Source organism: Biomphalaria glabrata, chromosome 2 (assembly GCF_947242115.1).
Source record: "Biomphalaria glabrata chromosome 2, xgBioGlab47.1, whole genome shotgun sequence".
Taxonomy (NCBI): Eukaryota; Metazoa; Mollusca; class Gastropoda; family Planorbidae; genus Biomphalaria; species Biomphalaria glabrata.
Window position 1 is genome coordinate 41,927,686 of NC_074712.1, and position 19,815 is coordinate 41,947,500.

The following is a 19,815-nucleotide window of genomic DNA, read 5'->3' on the forward strand; positions in this document are numbered from 1 at the left end:
ATTTCATTGTTTAGTGATGAGCCTACCTCTCATTCAAGGCCTCAATGACTAAACATTTCCCTTTAGTTGTAATGGGGAAAGGGGGGGGAGAGGAGGATAGCAATATTGGTAATGAGCACTTCACATGGAACGCTCTGGTTTCAGATTCTATACCACTTATATAGATTCTAAGTGCGTGTATTCATTCTCTTTTATAAACAAAAGTAAACATTTTATTTAAAAGAGTTTTATATGAATTTTCTTTTGTTAAACTAATTTTAATTTTGGTTTAAAACATCACGAGAGTTACGACCCTTGCTGGTTGAGTAGGTTGTAAGTTACTTAACTATATATATATATATTCTAGCTAGTGGTCTTGGAAGGTTGTATTGGAACACATCTAGCGGTAAACTCCATCAGTTTCTACGGCTAATCGTGAACATGTGGCCAACATAAACAATCAACATGTTTTACACAGTGTCTACTCTATTTTAGCGGACTTCTACAATAGTACCTATAAAAGTAACAAAACAAGCAAAATATAACATTAATAACAAGTAACAGACAATAATTTTATTTTAAAAAAGACAATCCTTCTTTAAGAATTTGATAACATTTCGAAAGAGTGATTATTTTACTCTAAAATGGAACATTTTCATCCCGCCCCAAGTGTGCGAATGTATAAATTCACGGAGCGCAAAATGTACCGGAACGTCTCTGTATTTTATTTTATTCTTTTAAGACAAGGGACTAAATCCGGGAATACCCGCTGTGACGTGTCTGTTCAAGAGAAAGATTTTCAAGACCAAATTTAATTTTAGAAAATAATATTTAAATAAATAATTATAACGGTCAATTTAGAGTTTTCTCAGTTTATCCAATAAGCTAGTAATTACTTTTCCTAAAATATACATCAACTATCAGATTTCTAGGAAATCCATTCTCTCTCAGGTTTCACCCAGTTTCGATGAATTTACAATCAGAATAGATGAATTGTAAAATTATTAAGAAAACAAAAAACCTTTGCGTTAGGGAAAAACTGCACAATTACATCCATATATGTCAATGCTGTAAGATGTATTTCCCTTTGTCTATATCAAACAAAGATAATCAATTGCCAATAATTAATTAATAATATTAATACTAGTTTGTTATACTAATTTTAACATTTTTGTTTAAATATTTTTTTTTTTAATTTTGTCATACCGTCGGCATGTGCTTGGTAACTTCGGCACAGTAGATAGTACTTATTAAAAATACTTTTTTTTTGTGGTCTGATGAACTTTGCATCATCTGCAACTTTAATTCTCTATTAAAACCTAACATACTACCTAGCTTTTCTTAACACAATCCGTATCTAAGTCTTTCCTAGCTCCGTTTTGTTTAATATTAAAAAATCAGATCTAGTGTAAAAAACTTGACTTTGAAAGAACTGATCTTATTGCTCGTTACTTGAAGTAAAGCTCAGCAAGAACTCAGTACCAAACTTTGTTCATGTCAGCTATTTCTAAGACGTACTATAGCGGCGGCAGCAAGGACATCCTGTAAAAAAAAACCTGACACACCTGTCCATATTTTACGTGACCTATATCTCCCTCCCCTCCCACCCACCCCCATCTACCTTTAAAATTCCCGGAACTTGGGATTTCACTTATATGCAGTAGATATTTACCATTTTAATATATGCTACTCTTACACACACACAAACACACAATCAGAGACTTGACAGTTTCCAAGTTGTATCCGTCTCAAGGGGTGTGTCGGGGCCTGAGCGAGTATATAAGGAACTCTAAGGAGCAGTCTGTTTGGCCATCAACTCTTCTTGCAAATTTGTTTTCCTCAACTTAGGCTATTAAACACTATACACATGATTAGTACATTAAAAAATTAAAGCTTTGTTATTAACTGATTGGTAATTCATCTTAAACTGTAATATCTTGAATAATAGATAAATCTAAATTTTGACTGACATTTTTTTAAGCGTATTTGGTTTGAGTTTACAAACAGTGCAATGTCTTTCAACGTATGGTGTTTGTGTTTGTTCATTTCATTAAGTTCATGCACAACAAAAGGTAAGTGCACCATGTCATATAGTCACACATTATTTAGTGAGTTCAGTGATTACTATCATTAAAAGTACAGGGGGGGGGATGGGTGGTGTAGAGTTTGCCTGTGTCTATATCTTCTAAATCATATGTGATGTCGTGTAACCAGAATAGCCACTTACCACCATTATCTAGTACAACAAATGTGTCTATAGTATCTGAAAGGACTCTGTTAGTGACCTTAAAAATCTCATTTTGAGAATCCCATTCCTCTACATTACGCTGTTTGGTCTGTTCATGTCAGATCCTCATTAATCAAAACTGCAAAACATAAGGGGATCTTGGCAGTCCATCTAAGACCGCATAATATTTCAAAATTATTTTTTCTTAGAAATTTAAAGTTTGCATTCAGTTTGAGTTTCTTGTCTAGTTAAGGTAATGCAAGTGTATGTAGTCTTTTTTCAGGTTACCTGGTTTAGGTTTTAAAAAAATCATTCTTATGGTAGTGTCCGTAAGCTTTAGGGTTTAATGGAATCGATTTTGACTAGGCTTATTGTTATCTTATATTTATGGTAATCCTAGTTAAAATATTAAGAGTTTTAATTTCAAAAATCTTCGTGACAAAAGATGGTTTTGCCAATTATAGTAGACTCATTTATTTGCAATGACCATCACAAGAAATGGAGCGCCAAGAGTTCACGTGATCAACTGTGGTATTCGTTCGTGTCTTCTTGCAGAACAAACACGGTTCCCGACAAAATAGCGTGGACAAAAAAGCGCAGTCAAAGTAGAGCGAACAAAATAAAGCCAACAAAAAAGCGCCGACAAAATAGCGCAAACAAAAAAGCGCCGACAAAATAGCGCCGACAAAATAGCGCAAACAAATTAGCGCCGACAAAATAGCGCAAACAAATTAGCGGAAAAAATATTTTTCAGTCATTTTGCACAAAATACTTTAGATATGGCAAAATAGGAATAGAGGAATTTTTAAATTCTATTTTAATGTTATCATTATTTTTCTGTCATTTTTCATGAAACACTTTCGATATCTTTAAATATAAATATGAAGGCATTATACAAGAATTAAAATATGCTAAAATGAATAAGTTCAAAATATAGCATTTATTTATTTTCCAAAAATGCACTTCAAAAACACAATGATATTTCCATACTCGTCAGATGTACACACACACACATACACAGGCACACTTTCACAAAGAAGTTAAATTGTCTGCAATGTCACATAGAAACTCCATCAGTGACTTGTTTCCATGCATTGGCAATATAGCTGAAAGGTGACTGTTAATTTGGAGGTACTTTGTCTAGCTTGAAGCTTGACTTCGTTCTACAGCATTGTACCTCAGAATCTTGTTCTCAGTGTTCTGTTCTCCGAGGAAGTGGTGAGAGATTGACTTGTAGACATTGGGATGGTGACCATCAATGGATAGCAGAAATGCATGACACACTCCCTCCACTGAATTGTTTGTTCCTGGTAGATTGTCCTGCACACGATCTCTAACATTCCAGAATGCTATCGGAAATCTTGGAGTTACTCTGCGGTTTCGTCTCTGGCGACCAATATAGTTTTACTCCCAATAGTTATACAAATTCCCTACATCTGACCAAAGGCGGCAGTATTTGCATGGAAGGGTGAAACAAATGAGAATAAACAAACATTTGGCGAGAGAAGTGATCGCCAGCTGAACTTAAGTTTGCCAATGTTGCAGCGAGACATTCCCTGGTTTGTTCAAATGCCCCAGATAATCAAGATTTTTTATTAACACAAATGTGTAACACACACACCATCATACCTAACCCTTGAACGGGGTCGCCATATTTCAAAATCATATTTTTTTTACAATTTATGCATTTTAAGTATTGGTGAAAAAGGAGAATGAGATACACTTTTTAAGTACTCTCTGTCTCAGCTAATATGACTAACTTTGAAATATATTTATATTAAAAATTGAGACTTCTACTAAAAATGCTGCCAGTGATTTTTCACTTACTAAAATCCGACTTTTTCACACGTCATATATCAGTCAGCGCTATTTTGTCTTGCGCTATTCTGTCGGGAAATTTCGCGTTTTTTTTGTCGGAGTTATTTTGTCCGCGCTATTTTGTCGGGTCACCGAGAAACACAAAAACTTTATATTGGAATTTTGTATTGTTAACTAAACAGTTTATTCCCTACAATTTATATCTTCAAACCATTGTCACTAGTTAATAGTATATTTGATAGCTTTTCACTCTTAAAAACTTCTAAAATTGTTCACTTTTATGTACGAAAGTTAAGAATGTTCAATTTACCAAAGTGTAGCCTTAACTTAACACAAAAATAGTTTGTTGTTTTTTTTTCATAAAAAAGTATATAAAGCGTATTACTTATTATTATGTTATAGAACTACTTTCGGTCAGGACATGTATCAAGGCAAAAAAGTGGATCAATCTTTGAAGGAATAAAATGACGAGTCGAAATTTTGAAAAAATGATGGTGAAAAACTTGACAAAAAATCTTTCTAACTTAATAATTAAACGCTTAAATTATCTCCTATTTGTTTATTCACTAAAAAAAAAAATAATTTCATAGCTTTTGAAATTCAATGGTTTTAGCTGCTAAGAAACAACAACATACTTTTTAAAATGCTATTTTGGGGTTAGGGACAAAACTAATGATAGATCAAAGTTAGACCTAGAGGCAAATCTTGACATCTGTAAGCAACTAATGTTGTTGTTGTTTTTCTCGTTGATGTAGTTACTTTAAGGAATGTGAATTTCAGAAACAGGTTGAATTACTAACTGTTTGTATAAGTTACTAAATTGATCGAGAATTTTCCATATGCATTTTTTCTTGAAAGTTATTTTATCAGAAGACTTATGGATACCAGTAATATTTTAAATTAAGAAAATTGCAATTTTAAGAAATTTGTCCTGAGTATTTTTAAATATTATGCTTCAGTTGTTTTCACATTTTCTTTTATTCTTTCTTTATATTTATTTTTTTACCCGGTACATTGGCGTGTAAATCATTCCTCCCAATATTTATCATATTTTGTTAAAGCTACTAATATTTCACTAGTGTTGGGACATCCTTGTTTGGGTCTTACGTGAAGTTTTTTTTATGGTATGATTTAACCTTACATGAATAGATCTTACTCGACGACCAGTTTCATTGGGAAGTAACACGATCTCCAACTTAAAGTTTCACTGTACCGCACTTCTATCATTTATTACCTTGAATATTTGTATGCATTCTCAGGGACAGACACTATACCTGGCAGTGACATGGCACTATCACTGACATGGGTTAACCTTCACTGTCAGTGACTATAAAAAAATAATAAAGGTGGGGGAGGGATAATAAAAGATTTTTTTTACGCATAATATCCCGGATCTGCAGTAAATCTCAAAATGCCTGAGCGCGATCAAAACAAATATCCGGGGAGTGAATTCTACAACATTGAATAAACCTGGCCACACTTTTCTTTCTGTGAATGCGGATTTGTAAAAAAAAAAATGTTTGAATCACGGTGACGACACTGGAAACCTTATCTGAATCATATCATGGCATTTAGGAGCCCAAAGTTTATCCGCGAGAGCATACATTGTGTTTAGTCCTTTATCTAAAGGCTTCAAGTTTCACGCAGTATTCAAAGCATACCTGAACATTTAAATTAGAACAATCTTGATACGTATCTGCAGAGTAATCCTTTCTTTTTGTTTAGGATTTTTGGTGGTGAATTGCTAAGCAGAGATATCTTCACGTGTGAATTGAGAGTAGACCCATAATTATAATAAAAAATGTAGTTCTTGTCACTCAGAAGCATCTTGAAGAACTAGGTAGAGAAAAAAAATAACATAATATTTACAATTTCTTGAAGACATTTGCTTTTTGCCTATCAAGTACGATCGCAAGATTTTTGGAACAAAACAAACTATTGACATACTCTCTCAGAAGTTCTCCTTCTCCTGAATTCATTTGCACATTAATGCGTGAGAAGAAAATGGTTCGCAGTTGTTGACTTTCATTTTTTTGTAATAATACTTTTAAATATTGTTAACACACTAGATGTAGCACGCAGTAGACAGGAATTAAAAGTACATTGACACCCAGTGTTTTTACATGCTGCGAGTGGAAGTGCCAGTACAGAGAAGGAGACATACTTTCAAAGTTTGACGGAGCTACATCTCAATATTTTCTTTCCATTAACAAAACAAAATGTCAGCTCATTAAAAACAAATGGGGGGGGGGGGTGAGGAAATAGGGGTGACCACAATGGGATAAGGATTTCTTAACCGAAACAGTTTCGATGTTTGGACCTCTCCTTCATGTGGCATGCGCTCTGGGCTGTCGTCTGGGTGGTTCCTTTTTTCAAACCCTACCAACTGCCATCACCCGCCGTCCTGCGGGTGGTTTTGGCTGTGTAATAATCTTCAATTCCGAAACACTTAAAACAAAACAAGAAAAAGCTTTTAAAATACTTTTTAAATAAGACAATACCTCCATTAGACAACTTAAATTAAAATATTACACACACACACATATTGGCAAAAAAACAAACCCCATTTGGGCAGTTGTTTGAGACAAACATCTATAAAAAAGCTAACAAGATCCTCGAAATAAAGAATCACCCTTTGTGTCAGGATTTTGTGATTTTACCATCACAAAAGAGATACAAGACACCGATAGCAAAGACAAACAGATACAAACACTCTTTTGTTCCCCTGCCAATCAAATCATTAAATAAGAACAATCTGGTATAAACTTTGTCACATGTAAATTATGAGTGAGTCTGGGTGAATGTACACTTTGGTTTCTTATAGTTATAATGTTTTTTGTTTGGTGTAATGCACAAATTGTAAGACAAATTTCCTTACGGATAATAAAGATTATTATTATTATTATTATTATTATAATCTATGAATAAAGTGAATGGAAAGAAAAACTGCTTTGATATAGAATCAACAAGTAAACTAGTCTCGTATTAATAAAAACAGATTTATGCCATTCAAATAGTGTAAGAACCGAAGAGAAGTTGAATCAAGAGCTAAAATCTGCAGAAATGTATTAAATGCCTGGAAGGTCCCTGGTGAAGACTATAGATTTTTTTATTGGTTACTTGGTAATAATTTTATATTTCACTGACATACATATCTATAAATGTTCACTATATCACTGTATCTATAAATGTTCACTATATCACTGTACCCAAACCCCAAATATATTTCTGTTTATGACCCAGACCTATCAGTTGAAGTTGTCTCTTGTGAGGACCACTCTAGTTTCCAATTGTTTTCTCTGTTCCAGCGTGTACTCCACTTGACCAGGGTCCATTTCTAGACACTTTACCTACACTACAGTTCGAATTTGATGAAACCAATACGACAGGTAAATACAAGTATTTTATATAACATATTACCTAAACAATGTATCACTGATAGTTAATAGTGAGAAGGAAAACTATAAAATAATTTGCTGCACAATTTTGTATTGACTGTAAATAAAACAAGAATTAGATTCCGGCGTGTTGAGGGACAATGTATGGTCACTATTTAATAAAAAATAGTTTATTCTCTAACCAGAAATTTTTTTTGGTCTCAAGTGAGCTTATATGTTTTTGTTTTTTTTCGAAATGTTAAATGTTAGCTTTACCTTCGTTCCTGAAACAGAGAAGTTGAAATGCTATAAGAATGAAAGTAGCGCTATATAAAAGCTATAATAATAATGTCGTGATAACATGCCACCATTAGTAATATCTCTATATGAAACAAATTGACTAATTGAAAAAATAAATTGGTCATTTTTTTGTTTATTGATTCGTCTGTTGTTAGGGTGAATGATAAACTTGTGCACATGTTCATCGTGATCTGAGAATGGACAGTGGGAGAAATAACGCGCGTGCACGATTTGTACCAGACAGACGTCGTGAGTCGATATAAGATTTGTACCAGACAGACATCGTGAGTCGATATAAGATTTGTACCAGACAGACATCGTGAGTCGATATAAGATTTGTACCAGACAGACATCGTGAGTCGATATAAGATTTGTACCAGACAGACATCGTGAGTCGATATAAGATTTGTACCTGACAGACATCGTGAGCTGATGTAAGATTTGTACCAGATAGACATCGTGAGCTGATGTAAGATTTGTACCAGATAGACATCGTGAGCTGATGTAAGATTTGTACCAGATAGACATCGTGAGTCGATATAAGATTTGTACCAGATAAACATCGTGAGCTGATGTAAGATTTGTATCAGATAGACATCGTGAGCTGATGTAAGATTTGTACCAGATAGACATCGTGAGCTGATGTAAGATTTGTACCAGATAGACATCGTGAGCTGATGTAAGATTTGTACCAGATAGACATCGTGAGCTGATGTAAGATTTGTATCAGACAGACATCGTGAGCCGATGTAAGATTTGTACCAGATAGACATCGTGAGCCGATGTAAGATTTGTACCAGATAGACATCGTGAGCTGATGTAAGATTTGTATCAGATAGACATCGTGAGCTGATGTAAGATTTGTACCAGATAGACATCGTGAGCCGATGTAAGATTTGTACCAGATAGACATCGTGAGCTGATGTAAGATTTGTACCAGATAGACATCGTGAGCTGATGTAAGATTTGTACCAGATAGACATCGTGAGCCGATGTAAGATTTGTACCAGACAGACATCGTGAGTCGATATAAGATTTGTAAAATGATATAGAGTATTAGTTAGTCTTAATGAAGTCCCATAACTCTTGGCTCTGTAAAGCCTGCCACAGAGACTCACTAAAGCTCATTAGAGAACAAAATAAGTACACATTGTCTTTAAGGACAAAAAAGAAAAAAGAAATTGCAACGTTCACGTGACAGCGAAAACCCAACTTTGAGATACATATGTTTTGGAAAATTCTTTACTTCCAATAAGTTTTATGCATACTACACAAAGTTTTCACACAATCAACGAACTTAAAAGCAGGAACGTTATTCATTTTGCTCCATAACAATGGGACCAGAAAGAGTATTTTCATGAGTATGAGGCAGCATACAATGTTTGTTTTATGCTTGTCTCTCTAATATCTTTGTAAACTGTTACATGTAGAGTTTCACACTTGATGAAAATCGTTAAAACATTTTTTAAAAAAAAAGCATATGGATAACAATTCAAAAATGGTATGATCTATATTTTTAAGAACCTCAACCACCATTGCCAGTGAGTTCAAATCCTTACTACTCTGAAGTACGTGTTTCCGGTGACAACATCAGTCTGTCTGTCCAATCTGACGCCAGCAGTATCATTGATATCTCTGAATATTTCCAGTTCGTGGCAGCAGACGGGAAGAACTACATGAAACTGATCAAACCAATTGACAGAGATGTAGGTAGTTCTTAGGATAGCTTGAACATTGTAGGATGACCAAAAAAAAATATTTGTTAATAATACATTCGTATATTTATCTGCTCAAGTTTTTATGAGTCATAGAGTGTTTGTATAAGTAGCTATTAGCGTCCCATATGGTTTCCTATAAAGTAATTCAAGATCTACCTCATTCAATGTTCACTTATAACACACAAGCATTTTACTTTATATAAAATCTGAACAAATTACTGAAATATTTGTTACGAATCCAAAATATCCTTCTATATTAGTTACATGTATATGAACTTTAGCGATGATCATAAATGATATTTGATCTGTATCTGTATCACAGAATTGGAAAATATTAATAAGCTATGTATTTTAAAAAAGTATAGTAATTAATGTTCAGCTTTAAGCACTGCAGAATCTAGGGAGTTTTTATTATCATTTCTTTCACCAGCTGTCTTTTAATGTTGAGTTCTTGACAACCTTTATTCTTCTTTACTATTAACTTCAAAAATCTCCTTCGTTCTTCATTTTTATTTATTCCCTCTCTCTATCTCTCTATCTCTTTCTCTCTCTCTCTCACTCCTTCTCTCTCGCTCTCTCTCTCTCTTTCTCTCTCTCGCTCTCTATCTCTCTCTTTCTCTCCCTCTCTCTCTCGCTCTCTCTCTCTCTTTCTCTCTCTCGCTCTCGCTCTCTCTCTCGCTCTCTCTTTCTTTCTCTCTCTCTTTCTCTCTCTCTCTCCCTCTCTCTCTCTCTCTCTCTATTTCTCTTTTCTTCCCCACCCCCTCTTACTGTAATGTATCACTTAACGAATGTGAACACTAGATCTAAAAAAGAAACAGGTAAACAAAGACCCCATGCAATGAGATTAACTTTGGAATGATTTTTTTTTTCTATTTGAATTGGAGTAATTTCCATGTTGTTGTTTTTTTTTTGGTTGTTTTTTTAAATCACACATTATATTTGAAAACTTTGGTATATTTTATTGAAAGGGAGGCAACTAGTGTACATTATGTATTGTATCTCACACTTAGGGCCTTACAGCATCGCCTGATGACGATATCAGCTTTTTGACCTTCACCTTAATCTGCACATCCCCAACAGTGAACAATGTAAGGTCATTTTTTAAATACAATTATCAAATATATTTCAAGGTCTAGATGTGTGTTCTTTGGGAATGTTCTATTTTTGTTCGTATGTTGATGTTTTGTCTGTTTTGTTTTCAGATCTCCATTGTATTAGTCAAACTCTGTCTATTAAAAAAATGCTTGTGTTTTCATTTGTGGTGATGATTTTAAGCTTTTCTAACTCTGTATCTATTAGTTCTCTCTAGACTTTTACTGTCAAACATTCTACTTTTCCTGTTGGAATATACGAGGGTACAAAATAATTGTCATTAGTAATTGAATAAAAAATTTAAAAAAATGACAAGTTACTTATGTATTTGTTTCTCTCCAGACGTTTGACGCTCGTGTTGTGATTAATGACGTCAATGACAACCCGCCAGAATTTATTGGAGGTAACACTGTCAACCAGGTCTCCATTCCGGAAGTAAGAAATGCTATAAGAATTCCTTTTAGTCATTTTCTTACCTTTTGATAGAATTTGTTGTTCAGATGTATGAAATTTCTTTTTAAAATACAATAAGTCCACATATGACTATTACAACTTTCGAGAGACAATCCTGACCATCTGAAATTGTCTAGTAGAGTTGTGCGTCGCACTTGGAACTCTAAGGCCAGCACAAGCCTGGACGTTGACGCTGTGGAGCTCTTTGACATCCCAGCACAGTGCAATGCTCTCGCACCCTCTTAGGCACTCTCGCGAGAGTCTTGTTGTGCTACCCTTTGGCCTAGCCGTCACCTCTCACGACCATTTCCACCCGGGCGTCACGATGAGGCAGGGCAGCAAGCCCGGGACAATCCTCACCAATCCCAATGAGAGTGACGGCTCAAGTTCTCTCTCCCAAAGGACACAAGGCCCTATGATTGTGAACAAGTATGTCCTTGGGAGACAGTGAATGCGCCCAGGATTTCCTGAGCCTTGGATAAAAGGATGGTGGGTTGCGTATGCATCATGATCCTTCTATTGATCTTGTCGGTGTAGAACAACAGAAGGCTATGTAAAGTATTTGGAACCAATTCAGTAACATCATACACTTTATACCACACACATTGAAATTTCATAATGTAATTAAAATTTATTTATGCATAACTGTTTTTTTTTATTAACTAGTGTGCTTAACAATTGCCTAGTTGTCTTGTATTTGTGAGTGTATTGCATTCTCAGGCTACTGCTGTTGGTACTGTAATATATCAAGCTAGTGCCACTGACTTGGACGCAAATCTAGAGGCTAACTTGACCTACACATTGGTAAGTCACACTTTCTTGTCCCCTTGTATAAACACAAATAGAATGTCAGACAAAACAGCTTTAGTTTTTAGTCATTGTTATATAGACAATATTTAACGTTTCTAGCATTGTTCTTGGAATGTATAGCTGATATGTTCTGTACCCCAAGTCCATGGTCTTCTTAATCTTATAGGATCAACGCCTAGAAAATGAGGAGGTGTGAGACTATACTTCATTATTAGATTCATCAGGAAGCCCAGCTCTCACCTTTAAAATCTTTCATAAAACTATTTCCTGTACAACTCAATGTCACTGTCTAAGACAAATGCTCCCACTTCCCATTCTATTTTAAAACTTTGCACAATTGTTCATTGTCCAAGACAATACACGAATCCATCAAAAAGGGAACCAATTAGAAAATTGATAAATCTTAATTAATTAATCTTGTTTTGTATTGAAAAGGAGAGATAAACCTTGCAGTACTGAGAGCTATGCTACTGCGTAATAGTGCGGTTCTTTCCTTTTGTTTGTTTTTTATATTTTTTTAATACTTTGATTTTCTTTCCCAGGTGACTATTACAACTAAGTTTGTCCTTGACCCACTTACTGGTGCTGTGAGTGTGGCACAAGACCTTGACTATGAGAGCATGGTGCCTGACAAGTTCTATGTGTTAGTCCTGACAGTTAAGGTAGGCCTAGTTCCTCTCTAGGTGTGACAATTCTTTGTATGTGTTGCATCAAAAACTTTCTCTAGAAATGCTTCCAGACATTGTTCAGTAAATAGTCCTACTATATGTGAGTTGGGGTCCCAGGTTTGAATCTCGGTGAAAACTGGCATTTTGAATTTCCGGATTTTTAGGGAGCCTCTAAGACCACCCAACTCTAATGGGTACGGTACCAGACTTTAGTTAGGAAAAGTAAAGGTGGTTGGTCATTGGTCGTTGTGCACGTTAACCATGGCGAGCGTGGTCGAGAGGCTTGAACTTGGCTTGTCTTGGTTAACTATGAAGAGGGTTTGAGGTTCGACACCCGACTCGAGCAGAGTTGTGTTTACTGAGCTCCATAAGGCAGCACGGGAAATCTCCCAGATACCCCCTACCCCCACTGGTACACAAATGACATTGAACCCTAGTGCTCTGATCATGCTATAAGCTTGAAAGTAGCGCTATATAAATGCTATAAATTAAACCATTAGTCAAAGAAACAGATTACCTTAACATTATCTGACCTATAGATCACCATTTCATTTCTGAGTTGTGGGGCTGGATTCTATTTAGTAATGGTTTAAAATGTGTAAGTGTTATAAAAATAATAGCGATTTAATTAAAAGTCAGTGAGCTACTTTTTTTTGCCATAGATTGATAGAAAGTCGGGGAGGGGGGGATTGGTTGATTCATACATATAAATGACACTTTTAAGCTGAAACCGATGACCTTAATTCAAAAGTAAGCCGATGGGTCTATTTTCCACCGAAAACTAAACAGAATGTCTCTTTACGAAATAAAAGTTTCATTCATCAAGTTCAAATCATGAAACGATTGAACACCCACTCACACGATATAACTTCATTCAATAATAGATTCATAAAAGTAGACCTAGTATAAACACTAAAATTTATTGATTGAAAAGACTTGTTTGAGGACACTGATGTATACGTTTTCAAACCGAAAGCTCTTGTAACGGAAATAAAATCAAACTTTTTCATTTCTAATAATTAAATCCGTTCAGATATTTGCTATTCTGTGTAGAGCCTTCACTAGTGTCCAAAAGCCAATGAACAAATAAACTTCATGTTCATGTTTCTCTTGCAACCTTGACGCGTGCATCATGGGACAGTAGGCAGTAGACCACAACTCAATATAGAGCGGAATTCTTAGGTTTCTTTTTAGATTTCCATCTATTAGATTACAAATTCTTATTGGGTTCAAAGGGAACATTGGATGTAACCTGGACACTGGACTGGATATTTCAAAAACGGTTCTGAAGATTTTCCTACAAATATGACACACAGTTAGACCGATATAATTTTTCAAAATATAATTACCCTAATTAGGCTAAATTTGGCTTACGGCCTAAACTCGGTTCAAATTTCTGTGTGTGTTCAGTAAAAAGTGGAATAAAACAATAGACGTATTTGAATATTTAGCGCACAGTCTTGTGTATAAATCATTAGTGGATTGTCAATAAAAGAACTTGATTATCCTTGCAATAATAAAATGAATAAAGTGTAAAATAATACATTAATGTCATATTTCTAAAGGAGAAATTGTTTGTTTTTTATAAACCTTTATCTGTGCTATTGTTATTGTTGTTGTTTTATCTCATTGAATTGTAAGTGAGAATTAATATGTGACATTCATCTATTTGTATGTTCTAATTTTATATCCTCCAAAAAACAAATTTCATCTGATGTCATCAGAACTTTCTTACTTTTGAGTACATTTCATTTCGATGATTCCCTGCTTTGTGGTTTTGTTTAGGATGGTGGCCCCAAGGTATTTCGTACAGCTACTACAACCCTACAGGTCAACATAACTGACTCCGATGACCAGGATCCAGCTTATGACTACCCCGGATGTTTCAAAGACGCAGGAGTTTGTGCCTGGCCCAAATATACCACTGGGCGACAGCTTAGAATGGTCAGTTGGTCACTTCTTCTTGAACTTCATTTCATGAGCGAAACACAAAAATACTATAATTAAAAAAAAAATGTTTGCCATTATTAACATTGTATCGACGACTTACAAGAGGTACTGTAACTAGCTTTTAAAGTAACAAAATGTGTTTGACTTTGATGTCAAGAAGTATGGGGCAATGGGATCATTATCAGGATGTTAGCATGGTTATGGGGTAATGGGATCATTATCAGGATGTTATCATGGTTATGCCAACTTATGGGGTAATGTGGTCATTATCAAGATGTTAGCATGGTTATGGGGTAATGGGATCATTATCAAGATGTTAGCATGGTTATGGGGTAATGGGGTCATTATCAAGATGTTAGCATGGTTATGGGGTAATGGGGTCATTATCAAGATGTTAGCATGGTTATGGGGTAATGGGATCATTATCAAGATGTTAGAATGGTTATGGGGTAATGGGGTCATTATCAAGATGTTAGCATGGTTATGGGGTAATGGGATCATTATCAAGATGTTAGCATGGTTATGGGGTAGTGGGGTCATTATCAAGATGTTTGCATGGTTATGGGGTAATGGGGTCATTATCAAGATGTTTGCATGGTTATGGGGTAATGGGGTCATTATCATTACCTTGAAAGAATGTCAGACAACAGAGGGGCGAAAATCGTATACAGGCAAAAACCAAAAGGCAGGCGACCCAAAGGTAGACCCCGAATGCGATGGATAGATGACGTGGAAGCAGATCTGAAGCAGCTTGGGGTTAGGGCGTGGAGACGAAAGTCCCAGGAGAGATCTGAATGGAAGGATGGTTATGGAGTAATGGGGTCATTATCAAGATGTTTGCATGGTTATGCCAACTTATGGGGTCATTATCATGATGTTAGCATGGTTATGTGGTAAGAATCAGTGCCTGAAAAGTTAAATCAACAAAAAACTATTTGTGTTACCATTTTGTAATCGGCATTTAAACTAAAAAACTACTGTGTATCAGAGATTAATGCAGCCAAAGAAAGATGGAGTTGATTGAAGGTCTTTGTTCCATTCTAGAATGCTTTAAAATAAAATTCCTGTCTACAAAAATTAAAAGGAAAAGATACTTTGAGGTAAATGTGTAATTCTATCAAACTGATATTGTTTCCACTTCATTTGGACAGAATGCAAGCATTCAAGTGTTCCCAGTACCAAACACTATTTCATCCAGTGTACAAATTGTAGCATACGACCTTGACATTGGCATTGGCAACGAAATCAAATTCTCCATTTCATCAAGTAAGTTGGTTTTATATCAATTTGCAAACGTTTCAAAGACCTTAGGACTTTCATAAAGTTAGATCCTGTCAAATTCCTAGCAACAAGAAAATCAAGTTTCAGGTATTTTGAGAACTACCAGTTTATAAAGAAAGGGTAGTGGGAGAAAAAACCTGACAAAAATGTAGTAAGGGGGATAAATCGATATTGGCCTCTACATCTTTCATTAAGTAAATTATTCCGCTTACTCCGATAATTGTTGTCTGATGTAAATAGTTAGATGTAAATAGTCAGGTGTAAATAGTCAGATGTAACACATAGTTTAGAGGAGACACATTTAAATAACTCAAACATTTCAGAAATTATTTATTTTATTTTTAAACATCTTAACCTAGCAGCCTATGTCCTACCAAAAAAAAAAAGCAGTGATTAAATCCCAACGTAGCACAATGAGCGCAATAATCAATATGGCCGATATGCATCGAATATCAAGAAGTCGTTTTAAAAGTCTTTATGCATCCCTAGCAAAGGTTTTTATAGAATCATTCTTTTTTATTTTTTTTGTTCATACAAGTTTTCTTCTATATATTCTACACTATAATAGAATATTATTTTTATTAAGTAATAGATGAATGACATGTCATGTCAGTTTCTTGTTGAACTTGACAGCGATACCGAAAGGTGAAGAGAACAACTTCCAGGTGGATACAACAAGAAATGGCAGCAAATACATGGCCACTATCAGATCCTTAGTTGACATGGAGGTCTCTGAGGGGCTGCAACTATTTTTAAAGGTATATATATACTCCTGCACTCACTCTCTCTCTCTCTCTCTCTCTCTCTCTCTATCTTTCTCACTTGATGCAAAGGTGAATGGTGTCAATCAAAAGAAATATTTCTAAAATCATATTATGTAGTTACAATATTTAGAGCTCTTAATGTTTTATTACAAATCTTAATTAATAGATACCACATACGTGACTTATTTGTTAGCTACTTTTATTTGATTAAAACACACAAAATTAAATTCTATTTTTATTTGATTCAGGCCGAAGAGAATTCAATTAATAAAGGGCACACAGTTGCAATGATCCTTTTCACGGTAACTTCCCTTTAGTTCTCTATCTTTCAGTGAATAAGGTTGTTATTATTTGTTGCTTGTTGGTTATGTTTGTGTGTGTGTGTGTGTGTGTAAATGTATGTGATTTGTTTAAACAAATACTTTACAAGATCTTTTGTCCACTTTCAGGGAGACAAATCTTCCACTTCAAATTTTACAATGTCGTCACAAGGTTTGTTGATTATATCCCTTTGGTATTCATTCAGAAGCAAAATCAATTTTTCTGACAATTTTTGAACATATAAAATCAAAAAGACATTTTTTTGTATATATTTCCATATATTTTAATGACTTTTTCGTATATTTTGCGATTTCGGGAGAATTCCAGGAGTTACTGGTAAATCGACAGGAGGGCGCGGGAAATCTGTTTTAAGTTATAAAATGGCTTAATTAAAAATTGAATTAGAGCGGGTCCTATGAGGATGCAGATCCTTCGAAAGTGGGGGCCCACTGCGGTCGCATAGGTTGCAGTGGCCTAATAAAATATATTTTCATTCTGAAGTCTTCAATTTCCAAATGGAAGCTGTATTCGTAAATAAACAATATCTTGTATATAAAATTATGTTTCTAATGAGGAATTCAGTTTGGTCTGAAAGGAAATTTAATATTTAGCTTCTGGACATACTTCTCCTTTGTCGAAGACAAGTTTTGTAATTATTATTATATTTATTGTTTGAGAATAGAAAGGCTGCAATTCAAAGTTGACCTATTGTAAATTGTTTTTGTAATTTGTGTATTTCCTTCAGCATGTCAGCCTTTAGATGAGGGACCATACCTTGGTACTCACCCTATTCTAAATCTAGCAGTCGATGAAGCCACCACACAAGGTAGGTCACCCTGAAAAATACATTGAACAATCTGTTTTTGTTCTTTTTCGATTCAATTGGCCAATCAAATTCTTACAAAGTTTGGAATATATTCATGAACTTATGAACGTTCATTAGGCAATAATTCGCTTTAATAAAAAAAAAAAAACGTATATTTTCCCTTTTCAACCTGTCTTGTGACTAAGAGGCCAATCTTTGATATACATCCACTGTCATGGGTTGAGGCATTCACAAACATCAGACGCTGCAGCGTTTTCCACTTTTTTCTTACTTCTGGTTTGTTCAACGCCTTTAAACCAGGACACTTCCTGTATGCTTGCCCTCAAAGTAGGTCTAGTTATCGTGGGAATTTTTTTTTCTCCCAACTGTTGGCGTCGATCTTAAAAAGCAGATAATTACACCAGGAAGAAAAGTTCAAAACAACTACCTTTTATTATTCTAGGTATAAGTTTAGGTATACATCTAGGTACAAGTCTAGCTACAAGGGGTTAAACTAAAACCAATTAAAATGCAAGAAAGACAATTTTTGATTTGTGAGAAATCAGCCTTGCATGTCTTGCACTTGAGAGCGAATGTTGTTTTTCTATTGCCAATGCTTTGGACTAAGTTATTGTTGTTTGAATGTATCGAGGTCCATACTCCGTTCTAGAATCCTTTCAATCAATAACACACACACAAGGTACTTTTATAAGTAGATCTGTTTTGCTTGGAGAGATGAGGCATCATAAGTCAAGTGACCTTTACAGTCTCAATCTTTTTGGCGTCTGTTAAATGGAAAAATATTTGTTTTGCGTTGAACATTACTTGCTTAAATCAGGAATTTTTTTTTGTATCGTGAATATATTCAGTCCAAAGTTGTAATCACTCAAACTCCAATCTGGTTTTCAGAAACAGATTGAAAGATTAATAACTAAACGTTGGTACAAATTGTTGTCGCGCCACTTGTAGACTTTCACCTTTTTTAGAATTTGAGGAAGTCTTCCGTTCAGCGACAGCACTTTGAATCGATTAGAAATTTCACGAGTTTATACAAAGTTTATCTCAACTAATTCTGTCTGTCTGTCTGTCTGGTAAAAAGTGTGTACACGTTATTTCTTCCACATCGATTCTCGGATCAAGTTGAAACTTCGCATACTTATTCATTGAGATAGACAAGACATGATCCATAAAGAAAAATGTAACCAATTAGACAATTAATTTTTTTTTGTTTAATAGCAACAAGGGAAATTAATACTTCAGTATTCACACACATACGGCTAAATTTGTTGGGTTTAATCCCTTTAAATAATTGTTAACGCTGTTTCTCCCTCACGCATTCCCCGATCAAGTTGTACATGAAAAACATGAATCAGTAAAAAACAATCAATGAGTAAATTAATTATTTGTTACTATCGAATACGGCAAATAATGTGTATAGTAATGTCAGATATAGTTCTAAGGACGGAGCTCTTCCCCTTGAGATACGCTGCGTTTTTGTGTTTTTTTAAAGGATTTTGTCTATTTGGCTTGTTTTTACTGACAGCACTGCCAACACTAGTGTCATGATCTTTTGGTTTCAGATATTCAGGCTGCGATGTCGTCTGGTTCAATGAAGTATTTCTCTGAGCTCCGTATTGCTGGAAACTTTGCTCTCCGAGAGTTCACACTGACAGCAGACTATGACATCAATGACCCATTCTACTACTTTGAAGTGGTCACGCAGAACGGAGTGAATTACATGAGACTGACCAAACCAGTGGACAGAGATGTACGAATGGACTACAATGTTTTGCGTTTGTTGGCTTGGAAGACTTCGCTACTTTTCTAATAAAGAAAAAAAAAGAAATTCTATATTTTAAAGTATCCCAGCAAACCTTTCAACATTTAAAAACGAAAATATTTTCATGTCTATTATAAATATCTAAATAGTCTGAAGCATATGTAATATTAAAATATATACGCATTCTCAGGAAGCTGTATTTTCGCAATATTGTTTGTTATATAATACATTGTAGTTTTCTGATGAATTATATGAGAGAGCAATAGGAACGTTGTTTTTTTATTCTGACGCATTATGACTTATCATAGTCACTTAATACTATGTTCATCATGAAAATACCCTGAATTACATTGACATCGCCCATAAGTTAAGATTTTATTGTATTATCAGTTGCGAGTGCTAATTATTTTTCATTCTTCCACTTTTTCTAAATGTGTGATTTGTGTTAAATATTTTATAGTCCAACACACAA

At 34.7% G+C, this 19,815-nt stretch overlaps 1 protein-coding gene across 1 annotated transcript in view; it reads left to right on the plus strand.

Annotated features, from left to right (window-relative positions):
* Nucleotides 1-1,706: 1,706 nt before the first annotated feature.
* LOC106079021 (protocadherin-23-like) overlaps nucleotides 1,707-19,815 on the plus strand; it is a 37,135-nt gene continuing 19,026 nt past the window's right edge. The window contains exons 1-14 of the mRNA XM_056020635.1: nucleotides 1,707-2,051; nucleotides 7,333-7,413; nucleotides 9,223-9,407; nucleotides 10,430-10,507; nucleotides 10,854-10,946; nucleotides 11,685-11,768; nucleotides 12,317-12,436; nucleotides 14,228-14,386; nucleotides 15,544-15,658; nucleotides 16,307-16,431; nucleotides 16,686-16,739; nucleotides 16,887-16,929; nucleotides 17,504-17,584; nucleotides 19,144-19,331. Of these exons, the coding sequence (XP_055876610.1) occupies nucleotides 1,991-2,051; nucleotides 7,333-7,413; nucleotides 9,223-9,407; nucleotides 10,430-10,507; nucleotides 10,854-10,946; nucleotides 11,685-11,768; nucleotides 12,317-12,436; nucleotides 14,228-14,386; nucleotides 15,544-15,658; nucleotides 16,307-16,431; nucleotides 16,686-16,739; nucleotides 16,887-16,929; nucleotides 17,504-17,584; nucleotides 19,144-19,331 (1,467 nt within the window). The 5' untranslated portion in view covers nucleotides 1,707-1,990. The remainder of the gene's footprint in view (nucleotides 2,052-7,332; nucleotides 7,414-9,222; nucleotides 9,408-10,429; nucleotides 10,508-10,853; nucleotides 10,947-11,684; nucleotides 11,769-12,316; nucleotides 12,437-14,227; nucleotides 14,387-15,543; nucleotides 15,659-16,306; nucleotides 16,432-16,685; nucleotides 16,740-16,886; nucleotides 16,930-17,503; nucleotides 17,585-19,143; nucleotides 19,332-19,815) is intronic.